Source organism: Rhea pennata, chromosome 1 (genome assembly GCF_028389875.1).
Source record: "Rhea pennata isolate bPtePen1 chromosome 1, bPtePen1.pri, whole genome shotgun sequence".
NCBI classification, from domain to species: Eukaryota; Metazoa; Chordata; class Aves; order Rheiformes; family Rheidae; genus Rhea; species Rhea pennata.
This window is the reverse complement of record NC_084663.1, coordinates 67,090,594-67,110,744: the sequence shown is the minus strand read 5'-3', so window position 1 is coordinate 67,110,744 and position 20,151 is coordinate 67,090,594. Positions and strand designations below refer to the sequence as shown.

At 41.5% G+C, this 20,151-nt stretch overlaps 2 protein-coding genes across 5 annotated transcripts in view; one reads left to right on the top strand and one right to left on the bottom strand.

The window, feature by feature from the left end:
• Positions 1–824: 824 nt before the first annotated feature.
• CCDC77 (coiled-coil domain containing 77) lies at positions 825–15,720 on the bottom strand. The gene is made up of 12 exons (XM_062567239.1): positions 15,674–15,720; positions 14,206–14,235; positions 13,719–13,908; positions 12,311–12,453; positions 11,473–11,569; positions 9,964–10,030; positions 9,155–9,249; positions 7,796–7,944; positions 7,212–7,452; positions 6,372–6,497; positions 6,083–6,235; positions 825–4,149 (listed from the first exon to the last, which is right to left on the bottom strand). The coding sequence occupies exons 1-12, from the start codon at positions 15,718–15,720 to the stop codon at positions 4,003–4,005; spliced, it is 1,485 nt and encodes a 494-aa protein (XP_062423223.1). The 3' UTR covers positions 825–4,002.
• A 3,740-nt stretch (positions 15,721–19,460) lies between these two features.
• The window catches only part of KDM5A (lysine demethylase 5A), a 51,784-nt gene continuing 51,093 nt past the window's right edge, over positions 19,461–20,151 (top strand). For 3 of the 4 annotated variants that reach the window (XR_009960209.1, XM_062590481.1, XM_062590468.1), the window contains exon 1: positions 19,461–19,628. Coding sequence is in view for 2 of the 4 variants with exons in the window: in XM_062590481.1 (XP_062446465.1) it covers positions 19,461–19,628 (168 nt within the window). In the remaining 2 variants the exon portion in view is untranslated. The remainder of the gene's footprint in view (positions 19,629–20,151) is intronic. The other variant, XM_062590491.1, reaches the window with a different exon arrangement.

The window sequence follows — 20,151 nt, the reverse complement described above, 5'->3', positions numbered from 1 at the left end:
TATGCCACTTAAAGATGTCACATTTGTTCCCATGAATAGTGAGGATTTTGACTGAATAGGCACAAATGCGTTGTGGTGTAGCAGAATTAAATGTGTTCACATGCTGCAATTAAAAATCTGAATGCTATATGAGCAGACCCGAGAACATGAAGAGAACCAGAATATTGCTCCTACAATTCTCAGAAGTGTCTGAAGATTACTTCCTAGCCTACATACAGAGATATTACAATTCCAGAATATGAGGCCACCTGTAGAGAATCCATTATACTACTAAAATGTTTCTGAAGAAATACTATTAATGTAAACAATTGTCAAGTACAACTATTGCATACAAGTATGTATTACTATTGAACTATTCTGACAGCTGTCAGAATTGAAGTTAGTTAATTTACCTGTCTAAATACAGTCACAGAATAAACTGAAAGTTACTGCAAGTTCTGGCATAGAAAGAGTTTTTTTGACCTTGTGTAACCTTGCTGTGAAGAGTGAGCTGATACAGCATACATGCTTATAATTAAAGCAAGTACATGAGTGCTAAAAAAAAAATCTTATCAGTATTGCCTATAAAAAAATAGATTTAGAGCCAGAAAGGACCATTAAATGATATATCATGCATTTCACATGTAATGACATTTCATGAGTTTATGTTAGACCCAATAACTTAATAAAATAAGTTAACTTTTCCAGAAATGCAATCATTTTTGGTTTGAAGATGGAGAACTTGTCACCTCCAGAACCAGTTTGTTACAGTGAATATATAATATTATATAATATATAATATTATATATATATATTTATATATATAAAATCTTAAATCCTGTTAAAAAGGTATACTTTATTTTCTAGATACAGTGTTTAATTACACCTTCAGGCAATCAGGTTTTCCTCAACCATTCTCTGTTGGGATTAAGGTGCTTTTAATATATGAATACCTTGAAGGAAAATCAGTCTTAATTTAATACAACTTGAATTCTTAGTCTTCCTCCTCTGTTCAATCATCTGTGGTTCTGCCTTGTTCAGTATTTCAACTTTTGTAACGTATACACTCTATCCTGATCTCATGAATTGAATATATGAGAGAATTTCACCTCCAGCACACTTTCCCTTATTTACACAAGAAACATTTTGGCATCCAGTTTCACAACAAAAATGTTTGCCCATTTGTGACCTCTAATCCCTGTCAGTCTCCCCATTCTAAGGGTCAGCCATTTTGGAGATACAGTGCAAATTCCTTGCCCTACATATATCACTTTAATACAACTTAATGCCAGGTTACATAAGTTACACATTGCTAACTGGTAAATTAGGAAAAAAAAAAAAAAAAAAAAAGATAGTGAATCTTTGGAGTACATGCTCTCTTTCTCTCAGAGAAAAGAAAAGGAGAACTATTTTATATTCAACTCCAAAACCATGGAAGTAAGTTTGGACTAATGTGGGCCTTTGACCCTTTTTTTCAGGGAAACCCTTTAGAAGAGTCAGTTCTTCACTGACAGATATTAGAGGGTAACTGTCTAGTAGTGAGAACTTGGTTATTTAAAGCAACTTATGGCCTGAAGGTCCCCATTTGTTTTGGCAACAACATGAAAGCAACATTTTACATGGTCACATGAAGATGTCACAAACAAATTCATGTACAGTACTTCGCACTTATTGCCCTTGGACAGACTATTCAAGCTTCCAAATAAAATGTACTTACAAATCAGTACTAGTGTAATTTCCCCTCTCCCCTCCCACCCACAGGAAGGGTTCACAGCCTAGTAACAAACCAAAAATAAAGTTCAAGTTGTACTTTGATTTTGATGCACCAGCAGATATAGTAGGAATGCTGCCCATTTACACTCTTAAGTCTTTCAAGCAATAAGTAATATTGGTAACAAAGACAGGAAACAAACATTTATACCCTTGTTTCGCCAATATCTGTCCCAAACTTACAGTCCTAAACATCCAAGCCTACAGACTATTCACACACATTTTTTGACTTTCAGGTAAGAACAAGTTACTTTCTCAGGCTACTCTTTAGCTTGGAGGAATTGAAAACAGACAAACCAATTTCTACAGTAGTTTCAAGAGACCAATTTGCTAGCTTCCTGTTAACTGTAGTAGATGGATTCTACAAAAAATCAGCATCTAATACTTCCATTATGTGATAATTTTTCAGAAGTAGCCTTTCAGGAGTGGTGGTAATATTTTTGATATCCCATCTTCAAACTAGCAGCATATTATTCCACAAAGGTGGCTAGCTAGAGGGAGCTTATTTGATAAAGTGCTAATCAACAAGGAAATAGCAAAACTGTACTGCTGTTATTCAGAGTATAACTTTCCTCAGCTTGTCCACATTGCATGGGCACATGAACTATTCATGAATCAACTTTTGGACTAGTTCAGCATTTTAAGCTAAACAGATCAGCAACTACAGATTTTAAATCTGTCTCTTGTAACTTGTAGAATTTAGAGACTGCAATAAGCACTTGAGCATCCCCACACACAAGTGGTCAGCCACCCACACTAAAGTCTCTGCTTGTGAAGTGTTTGGCTTCGTGCATATGCCCAGCTGAAGCCACATTAGAAGACTGTAAGGGCCAGCAAGCCTTTTGCAAAGATACACAAATGAAGTAGACCTTGAATTTTAGAAGAATTAACACTCCATTGCTTCAGCTGGTACTGTAGAAAACAATTGTTTTTCCAAATCTTTTTTTCGCCTCTCTGCCTCTCCCGAACTCTGAATAAGGCTCTCCATGGCCACTACTAAATCCAAGAGAAACCGCCTGCTTTAACACACTCCTGATTACTTTTCAAATGGGAAGGAAGTTCTGGAACCTACACATGTATATTTCAGAAAGGCATTGTTCTGCTTCTGTCATATTTAACAGGGTAAAGCTATGGTAAGAAACCTTAAGGCACCAATACAGATCTGCTCTCAGTCTACAAGGTAGATAACATTTGCTGACAATACAGTAAAAGGTTGAATACCCTGCAACAATAGAGAGGGCTGAAGCCATGTTCTATTGCTTTTTAATGCTCTCAAAGGTTTCTAGACTTGCAATATTCTGATGTCTGGTGTGGAGATAGTCATATAACCAGAGACTATGTAGAAGCATGCTCCTTCACTCTAGTCCCTGTTACTGTTGAGTAACAGCAGCAAAAGCTGACAATTAGCGTTGGTAGGTAACTATCATATTGTTTAAAGCAAAGGCAGATACTACTACTGTTGAGGAGGATAGTAGCTGCCTTTTATTATGAGCTCCTATGCCTTAAGATAACCTGAGTGAAAAGGGAGGGGAAGATGACTGAAGAGATAGTATTTTTTTTTACCCCTACTAAAACAATCAAAAATCAATGGAGATGACATTGCTGGTTCTCACATGAGTTCTATTATAGATTATCTTTAACCACCATATTAAATCAGTCAGGGTTTGTCCCAGTTAGGTTGGAATCAAGGAAAGAGAAGCCATTTTAGAACAGCTATACTGTCAAGGTTAGATGGGACTCAAATGTAGTACTGACTTTCTATTTAAGATTTTTCTAAAGAAAATTTCCAGTTATACTCCAAATGCCTAGGCACCACAATCATTTCAATCACTTTAAAAGCTGCTTGTCCACATATAGAAACCTCAGACAAGCAATTCAGATCTTGAAAATTAGATTCTTTCATGATTATTAATTCCACATGTGGTTTGTACTATGCTCCAAATAAAGCTGAAGGGGGCATGCAGTGCCCCCTACCACAGATAGAAAGGTAAGTAGAAGTTCTAAGCAAAACCCTAATAAGACCAACAAAGTACATGACTAATCATCACTTATCTCTCAGCTGAAACAGCAATATAGTTGGACATGTTAGGAATGGCTGGTATATGATATCATGACATTCACTGCAGATTTCCTCAAGCCTTCCGTCACTGGATGCCAGGAAGCAGACAGGCAAGAGCTGCTCTTGAAGATGACTATTCCTGCCTAGCAATGGTCCTGTTCCTGATAAACAGGATACTGGCTAATACCTCAGCATTAGCAGACCCGTAGTTCATTCTCTAAAGTATAAATTTTTGCTTTTAACATTTTCAATTCTCCTTGGATTTTATGGGTTCGTCTGTTTCCTTGGCGGACCTCATGCAGAATTGCAAGATCTTGGTCTGGTCCAATATTTAGAGTCACCTGGAGAAAATAAGAGAAAAAGATGATTAAAAATAGTACATAAAATGATTTGGAAAGTATTACAATGAGGATACAAGGCACAGGACTCCAATTTCTTGGTAGCTAGCTGAGAGGATGCTATAACTAATGTCACTAGGTGTATCACCAATAGAAAGATATTCCAGAACAAAAAATAAAGAACAAAGGCTTTGATACATCAAGGGGTTATGGCATAGGAGAAGAAACTTGCATAAGAACAAACCAAAGCTCACCCAGAACTACTAGCTCATTTTTACTGCCTGAATTGTTGAGAGAGATCCAAAGGAGGCAAGTTAAGGTGTTTAACAACTTAGGTATTTCTCTAAGTTTCTCTTTGTATGTTTTTTTGTTGTCTTTTACTACTAGAAGTCATGGCAGCTTTTTGGAACAGCAAGAACTTGCCCTTGCTAACTGCTGCGGCCAACCTGCTGCCTTTTGAACTGCACAAGATTCAAAAGTTGTCCAAATGTAATTCCTGGTTTCAGACCATGCCACAGTAATTACTGCTAATAGTAATGCTGTGCTGAGCCAGAAACTGCTAGATATTCCTAGCAGCATGCTAACAGGGCCTGCTAAGGGTAGTATTTCTTGCCACTCTGGAAATGGATTGCATGCCATGCCATCCCCAACAGGGAAGAGCCTTGCAGGGAAGAGCTTTGGAAGCTGCTCCTAAAGCCCTCTTTTCTCTCAACTGGAGTATCTCATTGTTATAATATAATTCTTGGTCGAAGATTTTAATATGCAATTCAGGAAATTTAGTCATCTATCATCATTTTGACCTCAAATGATGAGACTGATTTAAAGATCATGCTGGAGATTTCTAATGATTTATTCCTCTGCCCTCTTGTGGTTAAATGTGGGAAGAAATTAAAAGAATACAACTAAGAGCTTACATACAGTAACAAAACCTTTTCAGGATTAGATTAAACATCATCTTTGCATATTTTATTAGAGATGAGGAAATCTGCAGTAATCTAAATAACTTTATATTACCCCAGAAAACAGTAATTCTTTAGTTCACCCATACACATTTTTGTGCAAAGTTCTAATTAATCCATGAAAAGTCAGAAAAACTTGTGTACATTAACTCCTGATATTTTAAAGCTTGAACTTCCCTTCATATCATACAAGTCTATGGTAGAAATATTGTAGGCAATTTTGTTTCTATTCTCATACCACATTAAAAAAAATCCAAACCTTTAGTGAGAAAAATGCTTTAGTCTATGGAAACAACTGTGTCAGAATCACAGAACACAGGAGGTTTCAGTGGCACTGCCAGCTAGACTCCTGAAATAGCAGGGAGAGAGTTGGACAAAAGCTATGCCTAGATGATCCTCTCAGGCATATCTTAAATATCACATTATTAACTCCAGGGAACATCAAGGCTTGGGCTTCCTTTCCTGTTCTGATGTTTACCTGCATGTGTGGAAACCACATCTTATTTCAAAGTTACACAGATTCTACTTCCAGCCTTTGGTTTCTGCAATGATTTTTTTCAGAGTTCAAGTGAGGTTTACATAGTAATCAAGTCACTGTTCTATGCGGCTCCCAGAAAAAAACTCACTACATTCTTTGCCAGATGTACTTCAGTAATGAAGTATTTAACCACCTTGCAAGTTGAAGAAAGTTACATTAGCTCAAGGTGTCAGGTGAAACCTCTCAGGGGTGTAGCTACATCAACTACTGTACGATCAGAACAGTTTCTGGACCCACTTGATCCTTGATTAACAATGGCAAGTATTTTTTGCTTCATAAATATACATAAAACAGGGCAAGTTTTATCAAATATCTAAAGGAATACTTAGGAAAGTACAATTTTCCTAACAACTCAGATCCTAGAGAAACACTCCATTTAATACTGAGAATACACCTCTATAGGGTGAGCCCCACATCAGTCTTAGCAGTTATCTATTACCTTGAAGAGCTGCTTCTCCACATCCTTCAGCCTCTGCCGAAGCTGCTTGATGTCATTCTTGAAACCTTCTACTTCCATATTACGACGTTTTTCCAAGGCTTCATATCGCCGAGTCATCAGCTGCAAGCGCTTTCCCATCTTTTCTGAGCGTTCCTATGGATAGGAAAATTCAATGTGGTTTACACAGAATAGAGGAAGATGCAAACTTAAAAACAAAACATGAAGTGGTTCAAATGACCAATCCAGAAATGTAAAGATAGCTAGCAGTAAATGACTAGAAAATAATTACCTTAAAGAGCTCTCTGCCAACATCTCCCTCCTCACGAATTCTAGCCAGATCACCTTCTAAGGTGACACACTGCTCTCGGTACATGTTTGATAGGCGCTGTTCCTGCATTAGTTGCTCTTGCAGCGACTAGGGCACAGGAATAAATGCAAGAATTAACTCAACAGCCAACGCTCACAAAATTTCCCCTCTTCTGAAAGAACTAACACGAAACAGAACAATTGCTATAGTAGTCTGACAGCATGGCTCACAAATAAAAAAAAATGGAGTTAGAATTAATGAAATAACTAGGTAGGGACCCCCACCCCCAAAAGTATCTAAAACCACTTCAATTACCAAAGCCTTTTAATCAGAGAGTCAGTTCTGCATGACAGCTCTTCCTGTTTACCCACCTCAGGTCTCCAAACTTCTCTCTGGAAGCATGTTAGTAGAGGATGAAAAAATCCTAGCTACTGCAGAAGAGCTATAAGGGACATAGTAATTGAAAGGATTTTGTTCACCCTGACAACAGCAAAGATGTAGGCATTGCATTCTAAATCTGACAGATTTTATACAAAAGGCAGCACAGGCAACAAGCAGGTTAACAACTGTCAGCCAGGTACTTAGCCTGCAAAACTCAGTTTATTTGCTCTAGGCATTACCAAATTACTTAACATTTTATCTGAAATTTGAAAGCAAGAGGATTTTGTTGCAGGTTTTTACCTTAGCACCGGCAACAATGTAACCTGCAGCAAGCCCAGTCCAGCTTTGAGACAACTATCACTATCTATCTAGGCAAGATCCAGACGCTTGCAAGTTTCTAGTCAAGGACTATTAGACAGCCTCTTCCTAGGACTGAATTACCTTTATTTCTCCACTATGGAATTTCCAAACTTCATAATCTTCCTGAAGAATCTTCTTGACATCTCTCTGCTTTTTCTCTCTTTCTATCGTCTTGCTGATGAGCTGATCTGGGCCTTTGTCAAGTTTCCTCAACAGACTGTCCTTCTCTGCCATCCATGCTTTCTCATTGGCTCGGGTATCAAACTTCAATTGGAGAAAGTCTCGAGTACTCTCATACAAAAGATTTTGGGTCTTATGAAGCCTGTAAAAAGACATCCCTATTGAGTCAACTCACTTCTGTCCTAGTTGCTGCTTTAATTTCTTCAGTTATCATTGCAAGTTGGAAGAAGTAGAGAAAGATAGGTGCTCTCCTACTATATTTAGCTTTTCCTCATCTGATGTCAGAAGGGATATTCTTCCAAGGTGAAACAGGATTTGTGATATGCAGATTACTCCATCCATCTCCCTCCATATACCCAGCAGCTGGCTGCATAATTTGCTTTTCTACCTACTGCAGCAAACAATGAAAACCAGAAGACTGATTTTTAAATCATTTCCCCTCTGCCCATCTCATTATTAAATCATGGTAATTCTCTTGTACTCACTTATCTGTTATATTTTTAATCTTGTCCTGGTCCCTCTGATGCTGAACCTTGACTTCCTCCATATGAATCCGTCTGTCCTCTAATAGTGCCTCAAGCTGTTCCTTGGACAATCGTGTCTGTTCTTCCATCTGAGCTTGCAGGGCCTCCACCTGGATAGGTGTGCAAAGTTGCAGAATAAGCTCCTACAGTGTCCTAATCCTGTCAAGTCCCTTTTTAATTCCAGGATTTAAGTCAAAAAGACTGTTAACTCATAATGCTTTAGGAGAGTTTTAATTTCTGATTTTATGTTAATGTTAAATATTTTTAATAACATTTTTCAACAGAAATCATGCTATAGGCAAGACAAGGTTATCTATAATCAAGAACAACAGATGCAAGATATTGAAAAGATTTAAGTTGTACACAGGATGCAACAAATTCTGTGGAACTGACTTCTGTCCTTAAGATGTGACCTTCCAATAAAATAATGATAATGAATCCGAATTCTAGGAAGGCAGCAAGTCTATATACCTCACTCTGGAAGGAAGACTACAGAACCAGAACAAACCATGAATTCAGAACATGATAATGAACAAGAGATGCAAAGAACGTTTATCTAAGGCACATCATCAGGGGACCAAATACTGAAACTAATAATTGAGAAGTGTTTGTTGTTTTCACATAGCCAGATGCACATTATCTAAAACCACTTGGTGTGATTTTAGACTGTTTATTTTCTATAATACCTTTCACAATGTTTTTGCTTCACAATAGATGTTATTATGACAATTAACTGACCAGTGTCTTAAAAAAAAAAAAGGGGGGGGGGAATCTTTATTGATTCCACAAATTTCATCATTTCATCATTAATTTATTTTCTTGATTCATCCTTCCTCATGCTTTACATATGACTTCTGGTATCTTCCCCAATTCATGATTTTGTGCATCTGCTGTCATTCTCTTAGATCTAGCAAAGGGAACAGTTCACTGTACCAGTGCATCATACTGGGGGCAACACAACTTCATCTCTGATACTTTTCTGAGAGACTTCCACAACATATCCAGTCCTTCAGTTTTTCTGAAAGTCTGGTGTAAATTGAGTGCCACAGCAATGAAATTAAGTTATCAACAACAAAGTCTACATTTAAAGGCATAATATTCTAGTTGGCTTTACTGGAACACATCTGCTTATATAAAGCTTCCAGGTTCAGGCTTAAGTTCTTAAATCTAAGTTCACAGCAAAGAACAGCTAAACAAAGAGAGACATAACAAGACATTGGGATGATAGAGATGCAGACATACTGATTTTAAACAGATAGCATGTTTATCAATTGCCTGGATGGCCAAGAATTATACCCTTTAATTAGCAAATGTTTTTACCTGAAGTAAGAGTGTTTGATTGTCCCTCTGATATCTCTCAGGACTTTCTGGTTTCTCTGCTTTTGTTGCTGATTTTGAAGTGCTCCTCTTGATGCCTATTGCAAAAATCTACATTAGAAATGGAAGAATGTTCTCCGATCTGCAGTACTTTCTCAGCAGGAAATACTGTATTGCTGGCCTATAAGAAAAGGAATCCTGCAACTGCTACAGTCACAAGGACTTGAGGGCTAACTGGATGAAAAATGTTTCAGAACTTACAGTGATGTGTACCTTTACCTCATGCTGCAGTGCCTAGGTACCCTCCTAATCTTCCTGGCATATAAAGTAAACTTTTAAAACAATTTAAGGAAATTATGCCTGTGTTATGTGCCTATTGATCAACCCCTCAATGAGCTTTGAAGAGTCCATCAGCCAATTTGAGTTAGCTTGGAAAAGGCAGTTCTTAAAATATCAAAGCTCTCACAACAAAATTAGTAAGTAGGTGTGGAGACCCAAACTACTGTCTACACTAAAAGTAGGTAGAACGCCACCTCTTGAAATGGATATGGGTTAGGATGGCTGTGCAGTTCAGTACTTGGTCACCTCTTCATTAGTCAAGCAAATCAGAAACATGAGAGCCAGCTCATGTTACTGTAAGAGGCTTTGAAAGGAAGCAAGGAGTACTTTATGCATACAGATGTATACATGGATGCATCTAAACAATTTAATGGAGAAACTGGATGTCTTCACAGTAAAGAATTTGGGGATATAGAACCCAGAGAAACACGTATTGATAGCTGAGCTGCTGTTGGATCAGTTTGGTTTGGTACCTGTTCTAGAAATACCATTTCGTTCATGTGGATCCCTGGATTTAGCTGGCCTTTGCAGAACAGTGACCTATAGAAACAGATTAGATATCTCAGCTGAACATCCGCACTTCTTCAAAGTTGTAGTGGTGAAGAATAAAATTTAAAAAGTAAAATGAAAGATCTGAAAGACCAGTATTACCTTACTGCTGCTACAATACAAGACAGACATTCACAAAAGTAATGTCAGTGTTGAGGGAAAAAAACAAAAAAAACAAAAAAACCCCAAACAAACTTCCCTTTGCAACAGCCAAATTTTGTCATTTGTGTCTATTCCTCCTCCCCCCTCCCCCAAGAAACTGGGAATGAATTCTGCCCCTGCTGGCTTCATTGGGGGGGGGGGGGAGTCCTCAGCAGGATATAGTGCATTCTGGAGGCAGAAAGGAGAAGAGAGAAGGTAATGAAGATTATGCTGTTTCCTTTCTTCACCCTCCTCCTTGCATTAGTAAGAGAGGCACGAAAGGTTGATTTATCAGTATATTCACTAAAGCTGCTGAGTAAATTCAGGATAAAAGATAACTGATACAGTTGTTGAATTAGAACTGCTGAAGCAAAATCCACTTAATCCCAAAAACCAGGAGGTTATGAAGGAACACGTTATAATGCCCAAGAGCACAGCTGCAGTTTTAATGGCAACACCAAATAGCTAATAACTTTTCACACTTTTGGTTATACTCCAACCCTTATCTCTAAGCTGATACTACACAGCTGATCTAATTTGAGAGCTACCCTACATCAGGGAATTTCAGAGCTTGTCAGATTTTTATACCACTTGGACAGTGCACAGCAACCATGGAAAGAAAAGAATAGAGCAGATTTTGATCTTTGTTTTTTACCTTATGCCATGGAAAAAAACCCACACATTTCATCATACTCTTATATACCTAAATCAAGTCATTGCTTTCTTGACAAATGGGTCAAACTACATTGCTCTTCATATACTGCCACTTGGCAATTGTTTGAGGTACACCTCAACAATGGTGTCCAGTTGTTCTAGAGCGGATGACTCTTCTGTAGTCTCTTGCCCAGGAAACCTCAGCACTACTTTACTCTTTACTGAGGTCCCAGCTATTGGTTTAGGGTGGTACTCAAAGCTGATCTTGAAACACTCTTCTCTGATTTTTTCCACCTCCTTTTTTCCTTCTCTCTAGCTTCTCAATGATCACTTGCTACAGGGCTCCAAACTCCTGCATCACATTTAAATAGGTGATTTGTGGATATGCTCTGGCAGTATGGGAAACCGGATGCTAACAGGACTGATCTGCAGTTATTCTTACTTTTGTCAGCAGCTACACCAAAGACTAATGTCACTACAAATCCCTCCTGCTTTGCACTCATTTATTATTTTTTAATTTTTGTTTTTAATTGTGGGCCTCATCTACTCCATGGTCAGCCTTCAGAGTATGGATCTGAATTTGCATTCAGATGCAAAACACAAAGAACAGCTCTAAGAAAACTACCCAGTGATCTTACCTTATGTGGAGGTTCCTTGTGAAAATATGTAACTTCTCCCTTCTCTGTTCCCACTAAAGCCAGAAGATGTTGAATTTTTTTTCGATCTTCCAATTCTCTGGAATTCATAGAAAGGGATCAGAACATTGCTATTTCAAAATACTTCAAGACACTGTGATACACTGTCCTTTTAGTTTGCCTGATAAGATACACAAGTTTTTCCAAACTATCAAAAACAACCCCCAAAAATGCTACTGATATTGCCTATACAATGAGAACTATATCCATTATGCTGGCACTTCCCTCTTTTCAAACATGCCACTTAGGCTGATACAAATAATTCACATTCCAGCAAAATTATGAACTACTTAATCTTTGCAGATATTTTGTTCAACAGATTACAAGTGTCCATTGTTTTTAAAGAAGGCTAGAGTAAGGGCTGTGTCAGATTTTAGTCACCCTCTTGAGACACCAAAGCACACCAACAAACATTTTGACACAAGTTCTTGAAACTAACAAAGAGTCTGGAATTATCACCAACAAATGTTTCAAAACAGGTTGGGAAAACCCTGGGAAGCACTGGCAGCTAGTCCAGTACAGGAAGACATATTCTCCACATCAGCTAGACTTCTGCTCTCTTTTCTATCACTGGAATGGGAGGAATAATAAGTGGAAATATATTTGGCAGCCCAACAGATTGTATTCCAGATCAAAGATGGGTATGATTTCATAGGAGCCAACTGCATTAGATGCAGCGTAACTGCTTCCCTGAAGACTCCAGCTGTCTGTGGAAAACTAGAATACAGCACATGTAACTCAGCTAGTGCCAATGTCACAGCCCACCATCTAGACACCACACCTGATTTTCAGCCGGTCATTCTCTGAGTAAAGACGAAGGACATGTTCCCTCTCCTGGAAGAGGTAGACTTGCATGTCACTCAAAGCCTTTTGCAACTCCACAATCTCTTCTTCTCGCTGACGTATTTCCCACTGCAATTTGTGCTATGTAGAGAGAATGGAGCAACTGAAGTGACAAAAAGCATCAAGGCAACAACAGCAAACAGACTGCATGTGCCAAGGAAGATCCTGAGCCTATAATCAGTTTTATAACAACTGCCAGTTCAAGTGCATTATTTTATACTTCCACAAAAAAAAAAAGAAAAAAAAAGAAAGAGATCAGACAAGGGCAGTATTGGAAAATTATTTAAAAAGTTTTAACAGGAAGCTCAGCGCATTGAGCTTCTACTATAACTATACAGTATCAATCAAATAGAGTAACTTATGATAGGGCCTCTAGTTTCCATTCATTGCACTGCATAATCAGTCAGCAGGGTACAGGTACATGGAGTCCGACTTAAACAAAAAAAATCTAGCAAAGCTCCTATGATAGCATTTAGTCTAAAAAAAAGCATGGAATAACATATTAATACATTGGCAAGGCACAGTAGTAAGATTTGGCTGATGATGCTAGTTATGAAGTTTCATTAATGGTTTTCTCCCTGTTCAGGAAAACTAACACAGCCCTCAAAAGAGCATTCAAATAGGACAAAAGGCACTATTTGGGAAGTCATCTCCTCTTTTCTCAAATATTCAGTGAAAACATTTGGAAGCCTTGAATACACTAAGGGCTTTCAGGTTCCTTCAGAGATGCTAAGTACTTGAGGAGGCACAAAAATAAATAAATAAAATTTTAAAATATTCTTTCTCCGGAGTCATTCACAATTGCAAAGAGGACTGCTAAACAGAAGCTGTAAGGCATGTAAGAAGGCAAACACTAAGATTTTCCTCTTAAAATGTAAGGATTTTCAGGTTTTGGACTTTTTGTTTTGCACTTACTTGCTGTGTAGTACTACTGCTTAACAGCATATGGCCAAATTCATAGATTCCATTGCAATAAATGCAAATTATAACTACCTCTAAAAGTTTATTAAATTTGGCCAATAGAGCACTCATTCTCCACTGTGAGACATAAGGGAGAAGTCTGACATTTAAATTCAGATTTCAGTATAAACAACAAACAACCTAGTATAAAGATATAGCCCAACTACACTAATTTAAAAATGGAAGCATATCCTATAATCAGGCACTTCCCTTTGCCTTTATGACAAAGACAACTATAATTCACAACTAAAACCTAAGATTTAGCTATTTCTTCTTAGCTTGGATCTACCATGTTACTTGAAAAATTCAATATTAATTCTTTACCAGACAATGAAGTTTATGCAATCATATATAGTCTATGACCACTCAAATACTCCTTTCCTAACCTGCTCATCATATGTTTCTTTGTATCTCTCCAGCCTTTTTATCAAATCTTCATGTTCTTCATCAAATTCAGCAATCTTCTTGCGATAGTATTCCAACAGCTCCCGGGAAGGGCGGAGGAAGACAAGGCGCTCATTGATTGAGGGAAGAGGAGTAAAGTCCCCCTGACTTGGGGATGGGGATCTAGCATATCTAGGAAAGAAATGAGGAATTGCCAACTTGGACAAATACATTTTCTAATGACATGTAAAAATATAACAATTTTTAAAAATCAGTTAAAAATATTAGAATACAGAGATCTATTTAATGTAAATTCTAAACACAAGATAGTATGTCTGGGCTCAAAGTATTAACCGGAAATCACAGCATTTATGAGATAAAAGCTTTGATATAAAACAGTTTGCAGACTTACTACACTGTGAAAAAAGGGCCTACTGCTGAAAAAGCAGGGAAGAAAAAAAGTTATGGAAAAAAAATCTCCTGGATTACTTGAGGAGGGTGAACTTGAAAGCAAAGGAGCTAGAAAAAAAGGGAAAGAGCAAAGAGGATTAAAAAAAATTGTCTGGCAATTGGAAGAAGCAGACGTTGCAAGATAAACAAGAAAAAACAAACTCTGACAAAGAGTCACCGTCTGTCTTATGCTCAATGCAACAATGAAACACAGAAAAGATGTTTTATCTCAGAACAGTTGAGGTTGGAGAAGATCTGAGACCTACTCAAGCAGGGTCACCTAGAGTTTGTTTCACAGAACCATTTCCAGACAGCTTTTGAACATCTCTAAGGATGGAGTCTCCACAATCTATCCAAAAAACCTGCTCTAGTGCTCTGTCACTCACAATAGAGGTTTTTCCTTGTATTCAGATGGAACTTCTGTGTTTCAGTTTGTGCCTGTTGCTTCTTGTCCTATTGCTGGGCATCACTCAAAAGTTTTATAAAGAATGACTGTAGATTGTTGAGACAACAGTTTCAGGTCACCTAACAAATCAGCTATCACAGCTTTTTTTAAGTGTATGTCTAGGAGTTTACATGCTTTCCTTTCCAGCGTACATGACATTGCCCACACAGCTTGGCCACCATTGAAAGCAAGGCACAAACAGAAACTTCTAAGTTTGTGAATTTGATGCTATGCTATTAGATGGAAGTACATGAATCAAGTTGAAAATACGTATGCACAATTACATATCTGATGGTCATTATAAACAATGTTTACTGCACACAAATATTTAATCTACAGAAACAAACACCAAATGTGCATGTGCCGTTGCACACAAAAGCCAAGATTCTCTTTGGAAAAAAATTGAGTTATTTACATTGATTAGATAAACACCTTTTATGTTACCATCAGTAACGAACTTAAAGAAGCTTTCTAAAGGTAGCTAAGGAGATCTTTACTAAACAAACACACACTCCGCAACCTGACTCCTGGTGCCAGGACGTGCATCACAGAACTACCTGGCGGGTGACAGAGAGGCAGTGCTTATCTTTATAGACTGCTTATCAGACCTGCTTAGACAGGAACCCCAGTGTGCTTCAGCCATGAAAACCTTACACCTCCAAGCTTCTTATCTGCTAGCACTGCAGGAAAGTATTGTATATACAATAATAATACTATTTCACGCAGCAACTTCCACATCAGCTGTGTCCCAAACTACCTTAAACAATATACTTGCAAAAATAAATAACAGCAAAAAAGGAAATTTAAGTTACATAAGCACAAGTTGACTATTTTATGACTAAGGCAAAGAACAGTAGAAATAGAAAGGAGATTAGGACAAAAGAAACAAAACAACAACAAGTACAAAGCAGGACAAAGTAGAGCCTTATGTTAAGCCTGCCTACCAGACAGAAAGGAAAGAGGTCAACTACACAGAGCTCGGCGGCGGGACCGGATTCCCGAGTGCGGTTAGGAGCAGAGTAACTACGGCATCAGCGGAGCAGGGCGCAGCTCCCACACTACCTTCGGGAGGGAGGAGAGGCCCCTGGAGAGCGATCCGTCGCGCTCATGGCGCCCCGGCGGAAGGGCCGAGGAGCCCGCGGCTAGGAAGGAGGCCGGGGCAGCCCCTGAGCCGGGCCGGGCCCGTCGCTCCCGGGAAGCCGGCAGAGGTGCCGCTGCCAGGAGGAAACACGAACTACCGCGCTTTGTCCCCGCGGCTGCAGTCGCAACCCTCGGGAGTGCGGCCCCAAACAAGCCAGGGACAACCCGCGGGAGGCTGAGAGCCGCCGCGCCCGCCTACGCGTGGCGGCAGCCGCTACCACGCCGCCCTCCGCGGAGCAACGGCCCCAACGGCAAAACAACCGACGCAGCCAACCGTTCGCAACTTAAACAGCGAGGCAGCCTGCCGCCCGCCGCCTCCTCCAACCACAGGCGGCCTTCCATGCCGCCCCACGGCCTCCGCCAATCAGCGCTGGCGACACGGGCGGCACCGATCCGCGCCGGCGTGTCTGGGAGTTGTAGTTCGGGAGGGGGCTCAGAGGGGGCCACTGCGCGTGCGCGGCTGGCGTGGACCGGAGCGGTGGGCAGGGCGCCTCGGGAGCCCCTTGGACCTTTAAAATAATCCACTGCTAGTTTTCTGAAATCGCTGCTTTTAGTTTTGGTCGACAAGCAATACCAATGTTATTTCTCCAGAGAAATGTCTGAGTTAGCGAATATCGCTTCAGGATATAGACTCTTGGAAGACTTCTTAGGTAGAGAAACAGCGTACTGATCTGCATGCTAGTGAGGCTTAGGGCTCTGGGTAAAACAAACACAGCCTCTACTGGGAACTTTTCTCATAAGCAATGGCAAAACAAACAAACAGATATGCCATTTTTCTTTGAAAATAAACTAAACAAAACACCGGAGTTATGATGCAGCCACAAGAAATGCTTGGTTCAAATTATGGCTGAATATCCAAATGTAGTTTTTAGATTATCTAGATTTTTTTTACCTTGTCTCTCTCATATGTCTTCCCAAACCCAGCAGTGCTTTGTATTCTTTCAATATGTACAATATTTATCACACTGTTTCCTAATGTAGTTACAAAGTGTGCAGGGAAAAAAATGTAAGTTTTTAAACTGCTTTTCTTCCTAGCCTTTTCCTTGAAAAATTGGACTTTTTGCATTACCAAAAAAAAAAAAAAAAAACACCCCACACCACTAGGCTTAGATAAAAACTTATTTTTCAAGTCAATTTTCTCAATAAACACAGAAAAGAGAAAGCGAAGGGTGGATATTTTTCTGGACAAAGTCCAGAACAATAGCTGTTATTATCCTTGATTATATTCTTCTTCAGTTCCTATGAAGCAGCTTGAGAATATTGTATAAGGGGCTGAAGCCCTCCCTCAGGAGGCAAGTGATAAATAGTTCCAGATGACCAAGAAAAAAATAGATTAACATGGCGTACACAACTCAGAGCATGGTTCAATGTTTCAGAGGCTAACAACCCCCAATCTGGAGCAGGTAACTGAGAGAAGCATAAAATTCTCTTGCAAAAAAAGATCTTGCAGAACTGATAAAATGAAACAAATGCTTCCTTCCAGTTTATTTGGGATTTTTAGTTCTTCAGCTTGTCAGGAAAAAAATGCACTTGTCCACGGAGTGCCTTCCACAACTGCCTGCTAGCCCAAACATCTTTACACAAAAACTAAATAACCTTGAACAGTCTTACAGGAAATCAACAACAAATTGGTTCTCAAAACAAAAGTTTTGCATGGATTACTTCCTTTTCAGCGTAGATTCCCCCTCCCCCCCAGTATTCCTGGCTAAATCACTGCTTACCTTGGAAATTGGATATGTTGGTTATTCAGCTGTTGGGAATGAGAGTGGTTTCTCTACACACATGCATTTTGTCAAAAGTGTCTGGTATAGCTCTTCATAAGAGAAAGACTACAAACATTTGGCAGGAACATGTAGCAATATAGGGTAATTTCTAGATATCTGGTAACATCTGCATTCTACATGCTTTTCCACTCATAAAAATACTGGGTATCCTTGTCAAGAATCCACAGAAAAAATATAATAGTGGAACAACTCAACAACTATGTGTAAACTTGCTCAATAGCTTTACGAGATCAATTTGCTGTTGCCTGTAACTTTTGCCAAAATTAAACATTCACACTTAAACCATATCTCATATATAAAATACACACAACACCTCTTCAATCTAGCAGGGAAACAGTGCTGATCGATGTGTTAGTCTTTGTGAAGCAGATACTATAAGCCTCATGGTAAGAGAAGGAAATTACTTTTTTCTGGGACTATGTATTAAAAATAATAAATTGAAATGGGGAATGTAGTGAACAGTAAATGAGGCCAGGATTAAAGTTTTTTTTTATTAAAGACTGTATCATAATGGATAGGTCAGTTAGGCAGCTTACGCTTAATACAAGTGAGTTCTAACTTGTGAGTACTTGACTTTGGAAAAGTGACATTTTTCCACTGGGATGGGAGAGTGCCCAATGTCTTATATGTTATACAAAACTTGGGGGTTGATTGTGGAATTCTTCAACCAATGCGATTTATTATCCACTACACTTCTGAAATCTTCAATGAAGAGCAAGGCAGAGACCCTGGCTCGAACTGGTGGGGCTGTCAACAGCATGTACTAACCGGTACAAAAATCAGTTGAGATTAAATTCAAGACTGGCCGAAGCATGGTGGATCAGAGCAACTGGCCCTTATGGTCACAGACACACTCCGCCCTTGGCCGGAAGAACCCAATATATCCTTTCTGAACGTGCTGCAATGTGGCCTAGCACCCACAAGAACGCTCTTCTGGCTTCAGCAGCAGCACAGACCTCGCGCACAACTGACCCAAAGTGCCCAGATGAAAATCGTGGCGGCAATTCTCTCCTGAAGGAACAAACAAACAAAACCCGCAGAAAAACAAAATAAAACAAACACTGTCTAACGAAGAGAGGTGAGCTGCCGAAGGCAATGCCCTCGCGTGGCACGGCCGGTGTTTAACCTGCGGGCCGCTTTCCCGTTTCCGTGACTCGAGGCCTCCGCAGATCGACGACAGCATCAGCCGCCCGAGAGCCGCTGCGGGCGGGGCCCAACGGCCGCCGTGGGCGGGGCCCAACGGCCGCCGTGGGCGGCGCCGCGCGGCAGGGGGCGGCGCCCCCGGCGCTTCCCGTGACGTCCCGCTCAGACAATGGGGGAAATGGCCCTTCAGCACGGGAAGTGAATGGCTCGAGTTTCGTCGCACATTCCTCCGCGCCGGAAGGCGATGAGGCCGCCACCCCACCGCCGCCGTCCCCCACCCCTACCCCCTCCCCCTCCCGGGGCCGCGCTGTAGGGAGCCCTGAGAAGGCGCGAATGGAGCAGCGCAGCTGCCCCGTCTGAGCGGGGGTGTCGCAGCGGGAGCGGCAGGGCCGGAAGGCGGCCGTCCTGCCCGCGCCGTGGGGCGCCTACTCAACGGCACTGGCCGCGGGACTACTTTCTCGTTCGGAAGGCGACGGTTTCCACGCTTCCGGGGGAGGGCTTATACGACGCGCGTAACTTCCGGGGAGCTGGAACGAGAGCTAGAGCGGCTCCGAGGGGGAAGGCGGCCCCGGGGGACGGGGCACGACACGGCGCACGGGAGCCGCCCCCGCCGGCCGGCCCCGACCGCCGCCCGCCCCGCGGCCCGCCTGCCTGGCAGCCCTCGCCGCCGGAGGATGCGCCTCGGCCGCCGGCCCAGTCCCTGAGCGGCCCCGGCCCGGCCGCGTCGCCCACCTCCCCGCCCCCCCCGCCGCGGCCCTCGGCGCGCTCCCCCCCCCGCCGCCATGTCGGGGGGCGGCGGCGGGTCGCGCTACGCGGCCGAGTTCGTGCCGCCGCCCGAGTGCCCCGTGTTCGAGCCTAGCTGGGAGGAGTTCAGCGACCCCCTCGGCTTCATCGGCCGCATCCGCGGCTTGGCCGAGAAAACCGGCATCTGCAAGATCCGGCCCCCCAAGGTACCGCCCGCCCGGGGCGGGGGCGCTGCGCCGGGCCCCGGTGCGCCTGGGTGGGTGGGGGGAGGAGCGGGGGTGTCCGCGCCCACGCCCTCGCCATGCGCTGCGGCTCTCGGGCTGTGTCGGGGGAGGGTAGAGCTGGCCCGGGAGCTCGCTGCCCCCTGAGGCGAATCCGGGGGTCGCCCCCACCGCTCCTGGCACTTTTCGGCCGAGTTCGCAAGACTCAAGGCGCCTGGAATATTTCTAGGGAAGGTTCAGTGCTCCCTGTCCGTTCCCCGGGCTTCTTGGGGTTTGTGTGTGTTGCCTTCGGTAGGCCTTGGTGTCTGTGCCGGAGACACACCGTACCTCTATGGTCTTTGACCATACAGGCTGCTTTGGGGCAGGTGAGACGCTACTAGTGTGTGGTAATATCTTAGCTTTCACGCTCTTCTTACTTTAAAAACCAAAACACAAACAGTAAAAACCTACAACCACGTAACTCTGAAACCTAAAAATGCATTGCAGGTGAAATCGAGGGTTTACTACT